Consider the following 9837-nt stretch of genomic DNA (forward strand, 5'->3'; position numbering starts at 1 on the left):
ATGCTGCAAGTTCTACCTAAGAAGATAGAATGGATGCATTTAAGTGGTGAATGGCTTAACAGTAGACACCCAAAGAGATTAGGGGTCCGTTAAGTCATATTAATAGGTAAAGAAAACAATCAAAAGCACAGATACAATGCTAGCTTTCCTATCTCGAGGGCTGGAAAACAAGGGAAAAACAACCCTTAGAGGGAGTGTAGTGTATGTTTACTAGAATGATATCAGCACTCCAAGGGCTAAATTGCAAGGAGTTAGACAAACTATGGTTACATTTCCTGGACTTCAGAAGATTAAGACTTAGATCAAAGTCTCAAGATATTAATAGGCTAGACAGAGCAAACCTATGTTTACATTCTTGGAGGTTAGGACTATGACACAAAAATAAGTGGGAAGGCAAGTGAGGATGACAGAGTCTGCAGAGAGCTAGAGACAGGTTATGAGAGTGAGCAAAAATTTGGTGGTTGAAATATAATGTGGGAAAATGTTATGTCACGTATTTTTGGTATGAATAAGAGAGGAGCTGAATATCATTTTAAAGGATAAAGACAACGGAAAGCTACAGAACAGAGGGATTTGAGAGTCCTTGTCCGTGAATCACAAGTAGCTAACATTCGAGTTCAGTGGGTAATAGGGAAGGTAAATTGGATACTTTTTGGCCTTTATTTCAAAGGGAATGGAGTATAAAAGTAGTGAATAGGGCTAAAACTATACAATGCACTCATATGATCACAGCTGGAATACAGTGAATAGTTTTGAGCCCTTTATCTAAGGAGAGATATGCTGGGATTGGAGGCAGTTCAGAGAAGGTTCACAAGGCTGATACCACGTGTGGAGGGACTGTCTTAGCAGGAGAGGTTAAGTAATTTGAGTTTGTACTTGTTGGAAGATAGAAGAATGAGAGCTGACCATATTGAAGCATACAAAATTGGAGGACTTGATAGGTAGAGCTAGAAAATTGTTTAAAAAGAAAACAAACAAAAATAGGAATATCTGGAGAAGCTCAGCAGGTCTGGCAGCACCTGTGGAGAGAAAACAAAGTTAACATTTCGGGACTAGTGACCCTTCTTCAGAAAGTTGGTTACTGTTGTGGAAGAGTCCAGGACCAGAAGGCATAATCTCAGAATAAGGGGTCACACATTTAAGACCAGGGATGAGGAGGAATTTCTTTTCTCGGAGGGTTATGAATCTATAAAATTCTTTACCACAGTGTACTGTTGAGGCTGGATCAGTAGTATATTGAAACCTGAGGTACACAGATTTTTAATCGATATGGGAAAAATGCAGGAAAGTGAAGATGAGGATTATCAGATCAGCTGTGTTCCATTGAATGGTGGAGCTGACTCGGGGCTGAATGGCCAATTTCTGCTCCTTTGTCTTATGGCCTTAGATGGTAGGATAAGAGGACTAGCAAGGAGTGGTAGGAAATTTGATATTCATACTTTTCAGGAGTGGAATTAAACATTTCTACATACAGCACAGCACAAATTTAGAATTCCACAGTCATTATTTTGTCACAGTCCTGGCAGGAATAATGTGTTGTAAACCACATAAATCCAGCCTCATTTTAAGAATAATCATAAATGTGAAAAATTGCCAACTGATGTGATCGTAGATTAATGTTTTAACGAAGATCTGTAGCTCGGGTTGCGGTTGGAGTTGTCAGTTGATTTACCGAGCTGACAGTTTTCATGTCCCTTCTCGGTGACATCGTCAGTGCTGTGTAGCCTCCGTTGAAGCGCTGTTGTTCTGGCCTGCTCTGAATTTATATGGCCTGGTCTGTCATGGTGGGCAGTCTTGTTTCTGGTTTTGTACCGTAGTGGTATGTAAATGGGGTCTATTTCAACATGTTTGTTAATTGCATCGGTGGTTGTAAACCAGGCCTCCAGGAAATCTTGTGCTTGTCTTTGTCTCGCATGTCCTAGTACTATAACTTTGTCCCAGTTAAATTGATGTCCTTCTATGTCGGAGTGTATTGAAATCAGGGACCGTTGATTGTGCCATTTTGCTGCAAGTTGGTATTCATGTATCCTGGTGGTGAGTTTCCTGCCCATCTGTCCTATATAGTGTTTCTAGCATTTTCTGCATGGTATTTTATGTGTTACATTTATCCTGCTCATTGGGTACTGACCAAGTGTGTGTTGGTTTGTGTGGTATCCTTATTCTAAGAGGCCGCGGGAGTCTTGTAGTCAGTTCTCATGCGTTTCTAACATTGTACCCTATGGCCATTGTGTTGGGGGTTACAGTGTCGTCTTCACGTTGTTTGTTTCCCAGACATTGGCAGACGAAGCTGTTAGGATAACCATTGTTTGCAAAGACTCTGTATAGGTGTTCCTCTTCATTTTTGTGCAGCTCCAGGGTGTTACAGTGAGTTATCGCTCATATATACAGAGTCTTGACACAGCTTTGTGGATTCTGGAGTTGTTGCTGTTGTAATTCAGAACTTGGTCTGTGTGTGTAGTGTTTCTGTATATGTTGGTAAGGAATTCATCATTGTTCATTTGTTCCACCATTACGTCCAGAAATGGGAGTTGATTGTTGTTCTGTTCTTCTCTGGTGAACATGATCCCAGTGAATATGCTATTAATAAGGTGTTGTGTTTCTTCTAAGTGCGCTCATTTAATGATCATGAAGGTATCGTCCACGTATCTAACCCATAGTTTAGGCTGGATCTGAGGGAGGGCTGTGCGTTCCAGTCTTTGCATAACAGCTTCCGCTATGAGCCCCAAGCTGGGTGAACCCAGGGGTGTTCCATTAATTTGTTCATATACCTGGCCGTTGAAAACGAAGTGTGTGGTAAGGCATAAGTCTAGTAATTTTAGCATGTTGTCCTTGCTGATGGTTTCATTGGAGGTTTGTGTTTTCGAATTGTCTAGTAATGTGGCCAGTGTTTCCTTTGCTAGTGTCATGTTAATAGAGGTGAATAATGCTATAACATCAAAGGATTGAATAGTGCTATAACGTCAAAGGATACCATCATTTCCTCCTTGTTGATTTTTATGTTCCTGATGTTGTCCTGTGCTGAGTGTATTTAGTGGGTCGATCCATTTGGTGAGGTGTTTTAGTCTGTGTTATAGCTCCTTGGCTAGCCTATGTCGGTGTGCCTGGCAAGGAAACTGTGAATCTGAGGGGGATGTCAGGTTTGTGTACTCTGGGTAGTCTGTAGAATCGGGAGGGTGTTTGATCCATCGGGTTTTAATTTTAGGAAGTCTGTTCTTATTATTTGGCTTGCCTGTTGTGATTTCTTTAGTGTACAGGTGATTCTGTTCCCTAACTGACTGACTCTGTTGGGAAGTGCTGGTATCTGCAAGTAGTTTTTGTGCTTTTTCAATATAGTCCGATTTGCTCATTATAACTGTCAAGCAGCCTTTGTCTGCCGGTAAGATTATGATCCTGTCCTCCTTTAGTCCTTTTGAGGGCTTTTTGTGTTGAGTGTGTTTGCCTGGCTTCTCCTATTCAGTGTAGGAACTAAGTAGGGAATAAGGATAGCACACAAACCAACAGCCACACTTCGCCAGTTACTGTCAAAGACAAAAGACTCCATACCCACAATGAGCAGGACAAAGTGATATATAAAATAACATGCAGCAACTGCAAGAAACACATAGGACAGACGGGCAAGAACCTCGCCACCAGGATACATGAATACCAACTTATAGCAAAATGGCACAACCAACTGTCTCTGATTTCAATACACTCTGACATAGAAGGACATCAATTTAACTGGGACAAAGTTACAGTACTAGGACAAGCGAGACAAAGACAAGCACGAAAATTCCTGGAGGCCTGGTTTTCAACCACTGATGCAATTAACAAACATGTTGAAATAGACCCCATCTACATGCCACTACAGTACAAAACCGAAAACAAGACTACCCACCATGACAGACCGGACCATATAAATTCAGAGCAGGACAGAACAACAGCGCTTCAACGGAGGCTGCACAGCACTGACAATGTCACCTAGAAGGGAGACAAAACGTTCATGTGAAAACCAGGCAGCTCGGCAAACCAGCCAACAACTCCCACTGTGACCATAGATAATAGATAAAAGAAACTTAGCATAAGTTTCATCAGCGAACAAGAAACAAAATACATTTATTGTAATAAGCTTAACATCTAACGTGATAATAAGACAGATTATTAACTACTAATTCAAACATAAACTGTAAACTTAAATCTAAACACACATTCTCACACATGACCGACATGTTTATGAGACTTTGTTTTTGCTTATGATACTCTTTTTTTTTTTTTTTTTTAAAAAAAGTTGCCATAGTCTTACCAGACCATAGTTCTGCTGTCGCATTAGACAAAACAACATTGATGGTAGTTTAACCTCAGGGTCACCATGCTGGAGGTGAAGCAAGAGATTGTGAAGCAGAGTCCTTCATGGTACCCTCAGCTGGTGCAGGAATTGAACCCACACTATTGTTGTTACTGCATCACAAACCAGCCAACTGAGCTAAACCAGCCCCCTAAATGGAAAGACAGGTAGAAGGTGCAGGGTCTGTGGATGAAAAGTCCACAAAAGGGCTGGAATAATGTGACTTTTCTCAAAGGTTTCTTTTGATTTTTGCATTGATATCATGTTGTTGTTGACTGTGACATTCCTCGATTCAGTAGCTGGTCAGTTGGACTTTAGTCTTGGCATGACTTAGAAATTTTCTTTCTTTTCGCAAAGACTTTCAAGTGTTAATTATCTTTCAATAAAGCAAAGTGATAATGATCCAGTTTCTTTACAGGCTTTTTGAAGGTCTGTGTCCCAACAGCCCTTCTGGTCTGAAAAACTCTATCAATTCAAACCCTATTTCTGGGCAGAGATAGTAGGAACTGCAGATGCTGGAGAGTCTGAGATAACAAGGTGTAGAGCTGGATGAACACAGCAGGCCAAGCGCATCAGAGGAGCAGGAAGGCTGACGTTTCGGGCCTAGACCCTCATCCTTCTACTTCAGTCTTGCTGTTTCTGTCGTCCTCCACTACTCTTACCACCTGACGTACTTGCTGTTTCTTATCTTCCTCTCTATTGCTTTAATATGTTTATATCGCATAACAGATTCTTGTTCTTGCGATCAAGAGTATCTACCAGTTTAGTCACCTTCCTAACCTCTTAACAATCTTGTAAGGATCACTTTTTTCTGAAGAAGGGTCTAGGCCCGAAACGTCAGCCTTCCTGCTCCTCTGATGCTGCTTGGCCTGCTGTGTTCATCCGGCTCTATACCTTGTTATCCCCTATTTCTGGGCAGTTACTTTTTTTTCTCAAGCCACCTGGTGCTGGCATGTCTTTCCAGTTTTGGCAAAAGAACAACAAATATTCTACTTTTCTTTGAGTTATAAGAAAAATAATAATAATCCAAGTTTCCATTTTCCAATTTATATTTCTAAATTATAATAACTGTACTCTTTACATGCCTTCACCCTTAGAGAGATGAAACACCATGTTTAAGTGTTTCATCACCAAGTAAACGTGTCGTATGCAAATAAAACACACACAAATTATATTCACTTATCTCAGTCATTCTTCTCTGGATTTTTACAAAAGCTTGATATCTTTTCTTAAGTTTTCGACCTTTTCTAGTATGTTTATGTTCTTTGCAGCAAAGTGAACAATTCTGATATTATAAGATTGAATTAATTAGCTGCATCAAAATAAGCTTGCTTTTCAAGTTATAAATGTTTCAACAAAAGCCAAGGATTATGATCAGTGTATATTAGTGTTTCTTTTTGCTTTTGATGGGCATAAACTTGAAAACATTTAAGAGCTAGTAACAATCCCAGAGTTCCCTTTTCCACTGTAGAGTACTACATCTATCTTATTTTAGTTTTTTAGAAAATAACCACTGACTTCTCAATTCCTGATTCATAAATTTACAATAAGACCTCACCCACTCCCAAGTCACTAACATCAATTGCCATTTTAAAAGTTTCAGTAAAATCAGGGGTGGCTAACACTGGTTCATTCATTCAGATTGTGTTCACCTTCTCAAAAGCTTTTGTTCAAATTACCTTTGCCTGGTTTTGTAATAAAATTATTAGTTGACTAGGTCTGATGAAGTGATATTCTAGCATGTATTGAATCTCTGTTTCTCCCTAAGCCTTGTTTTCTGGAATTAAATGATCAATGTATTGTTTTATTATTACTGATTCCCCTACATCTACATTAAACCTGGGCAACATAATACATTCGAGTCTACCTCTACAGATGTCCTTTCATGAGTAACCTTATTAGATCTTCCCTTAGGCCTTCTAAGTACAAGAATAATGTCAACTGTCCGAATGTATCAGTATTGGCAAATCAGATTGTAGGAGGTTCTCTTTGTGAACTATCTACTTATCCTTCTACTTCAGTCTTACTGTTTCTGTCATCCTCCACTACTCTTACCACCTGACATACTTGCTGTTTCTTATCTTCCTCTCTATTTCTTTAATATGTTTATATCGCATAACAGATTCTTGTTCTTGCGAGCAAGAGTATCTACCAGTTTAGTCACCTTCCTAACCTCCTAACAATCTTGTAAGGATCACTTAATCTCTCTATAATGATAATAGCACTAGCACTTCATCTCCTGTTCAGAATGTTTCATTTGGAGCTGAATAGTCTGCTCATATGCCTATATTTACTCATTTTTGCACATAATGTACAATGCAAATTTACATCTTATGCAATCTCGTATTTATAGATTCCTCGACCTTTATCTACAACACCACCAGTGACAAATGTACCTGCACTTGCTCAAGAAAACATGGCACAGGAAGAGCTGATGATCTCTCTAGTCACTGGACTCGCTTCTCTGACATCTAGGACTTCAGTGGGTGTTGTCATTATTGGAGGAGTGGTAAGTAGTTTCTTGCACAGTTTCTAAAATTGAGCTAATATCACAGGTTAGAACAAGTGTTTATTATGGGCACAGGTGGTCTTAATGGCTTCCTTTTGTGCTGTATCATGCTACAATATCTGCGCTAGTAATAATTATTCCAGTTTGTTTGCACAAGCTGTGATTTGCATATTGAACTTTACAGTTTGCTGCTTTATAAAATTATCAGAAATATTAGCAGGAGTAGGCCATTCAACTCCTTTAATCTGCTGCAGCATTAAATGAGATAATGGCTCATCTGATCTTGGCCTTAACTCCCGTTAACTGCCTGCACCCCTCATCTCCACTCTCCAATAACCCTGATGTGCCTTGTTGATCTTAAATATGTCGAACTCAGCCTTTAATATAGTCACTGCTGTCTGTAGAAGAGAATTCTAAAGACCAGCAACTCTCAGAAGAAGTTCCTCTTATCTGTCTCAAACGGAAGACTCCTCATTTTCAAACTGTTCTCAGTTGTGAACTTCCCCACAAGGGGATATATGTTGTGTGTAAATTACCACAAACAACCTTTAATCCGACTACTTATTAAGAAATCTCGCAGACCGTCAAATACTAAAATAGTTATTTAAACTTTATTGCACAGCATAACCAAAAATAGGCCCCCTCAAATAAGCAAGTTAAGCCTCACAACCCTACTTGGCTATCCCCTGATTAGTGGTGGAGTTTAGCTATGATTCCAACCAACAGAGTCTTAAAACAGTTTTGTTTATGTAGCTTCAACTCCTCCTTTTTCCAGGCATGTATAATTGCTTTCAGTTCCTGTGTAACAGTTTGTCCTTGTCCCTTAACAGTTTATTTTAGAAAGAGTTATTGATGATTCTTGCAATCCATGAACAGTTATTAAAGTTCTGAAGTTTACACTGTCACAATCCTCTCAGCATGCACCTGTCAAGCCCCTTCAGAAGCTTTTGTGATCTTCAGTAAGAGCACTTCTCTTTCTCCTAAAGTCTAATAAGAACAGGTCCCTCCTGTTTAACCTTTCTTCATAAAATTGCCCTTTACATCCTGATTAACTTCAAGAAAATGGAGGAGTGGTACCTTAAGCATCTGTATTTAACAACAAAACAACAAGTTGCATTCCAAAGATGTGGGAATAGTCACTATGGCTCCATTTCCCCATTTATACGACTTGCCCTTACAGAAGCCCTACGGGGATATAACAAGACTAGGACTGGGGGGTAAAAAATATAGATTCAGCCCAAGATAGGCCTGATGCTTTTTCCCTCAACTAGTATTTAATTGTGATGAACATTATCTCTGTCTGTTTACGTTTTGGAACATTTGGTAGCAACTAACTCGTTAACAGACATATATCCACTTATATTGTAACAGTACAAAAAAGATGTTGTTGGTAATTGTTGCCGTGGAAGAGACTACTTCAAAGATCAGAAATAGTTAATGAAAAATTATAAGGTAGACAGACAATGCAGAGGTTTTACCCCAAACCTTTGCTCTGTGAAGCAGATAAAATTGAAATCTGTCCCTCATTTCTGGGTGAAGGTGCGCCATACCAGATTTACAGTAGTTTTTATTTAATGGTGTTGTTTTAAATTAATGTTTTCTCATGGTTTTCCCTTAGATTTTCAGAGCTGTGGGCTGGAGGCTTATAGCTATTGCTCTAAGTCTCTACGGTATATTGTACATGTATGAGCGTTTAACATGGACAACAAAAGCAAAGGAGAGAGCTTTCAAGCGCCAATTTGTGGACTATGCTACAGAGAAATTGCAGATGGTTGTTAGTTTCACAAGTGCAAATTGTAGCCATCAAGTAAATCAGTAAGTATCTTTCGCTATTGCCCTATGTTGTTTTCAGGCTGGAAGGAAATTTGCCAAAAGATTACTTAGCTGCTGGTGTTTTTAAATGTTGGAGATCATGTCTGAAAACAAAATTACAGTAGGCTGAATGACAGCGGGTCTGTTCCTGCCCCATCACTTTTATATATTTACTTGAGTCATTTTTGAAAACTAAACTTTCAGTGAATACTAAGTTTTGTGTTGTGACTTCAGATAAAAACGTATATAGAGAGGTCTCCTTTTTTTGAACATGTGGTCTTGAGGCAAATTTTAATTGTCACCTAAACTAATATTGGCTAGATGTTACTTTTGATTTTTTTTTGTAATAAATGCTCCTATTTCATCTAGATTTCAGTCAATGAACATATTGTTAAATAGATTAAATATACCTCCTAATGCAGTTTTTTTTTTTGCTTAGTTGTTTGATGTGCTTTTATGATTTACCCTGGAGAGTTTGAATTTGTTTCAGTAAGTAAAAGGAAAAACAGTAAAATAATGACAAGCTAAATAGTAGGGGCCACCCACCAATTTGTATTATGTGGAACTTTGGTGCTTTCTCAGCAATCTCAGTGTGACCTGATTTGCCTACAAATGCACTATGTCCAAAAAAAAAGCAAAAACAGTGATACAGTCAATATGTGAAGTTTGTCTGTCTTTTCAGTTTGTTCACAGCTGAGTTCACTTGATTAAAAAAATAAGACTCATAATCCCAGGTTTGTGATTTCAAGACTGGCATTGCTGATGATTATTTTCCTTGAATATTTTATGCTCTTAAGTTGTTAATGGCTTGCTGGAGATAAAAATCTACCTATCACTCAGGCATCTTGTATTCACTACAAGAGAAACAGTATTGCTTTAATTAATAATTTGTAAACTTTTCCTGAAATAAAACTCTCCATCACAAATAAAGGTTGATCTTAATTGTAAAGGAGACAATTATAAGTTACCAACTGACCAAAAAATGCACAATTCAATGACAGAAAGCAGAGCTGTATTTAAAAGTATCTCTCACTTTAAACATTCACGTGCTGACACTGCAGCTGCACATGTGCAGGAAGTGCTGCCTGTGGTGTTGCAACACAAATAAATAGCCTTCTATCTCAAACCAGAGGCCTTGTAATAGGGACAACAAGGTGCAGGGCTGGATGAACACAGCAGGCCAAGCAGCATC

At 38.8% G+C, this 9837-nt stretch overlaps 1 protein-coding gene across 1 annotated transcript in view; it reads left to right on the forward strand.

The window, feature by feature from the left end:
• Positions 1-6676: 6676 nt before the first annotated feature.
• The window catches only part of LOC125481320 (mitofusin-2-like), a 12264-nt gene continuing 9103 nt past the window's right edge, over positions 6677-9837 (forward strand). Inside the window, exons 1-2 of the mRNA XM_048592706.1 lie at positions 6677-6833; positions 8452-8648. Of these exons, the coding sequence (XP_048448663.1) occupies positions 6741-6833; positions 8452-8648 (290 nt within the window). The 5' untranslated portion in view covers positions 6677-6740. The remainder of the gene's footprint in view (positions 6834-8451; positions 8649-9837) is intronic.

The sequence above is a fragment of the Rhincodon typus genome, unplaced genomic scaffold (assembly GCF_021869965.1).
Source record: "Rhincodon typus isolate 14 unplaced genomic scaffold, sRhiTyp1.1 hic_rhity00001696, whole genome shotgun sequence".
NCBI lineage: Eukaryota > Metazoa > Chordata > Chondrichthyes > Orectolobiformes > Rhincodontidae > Rhincodon > Rhincodon typus.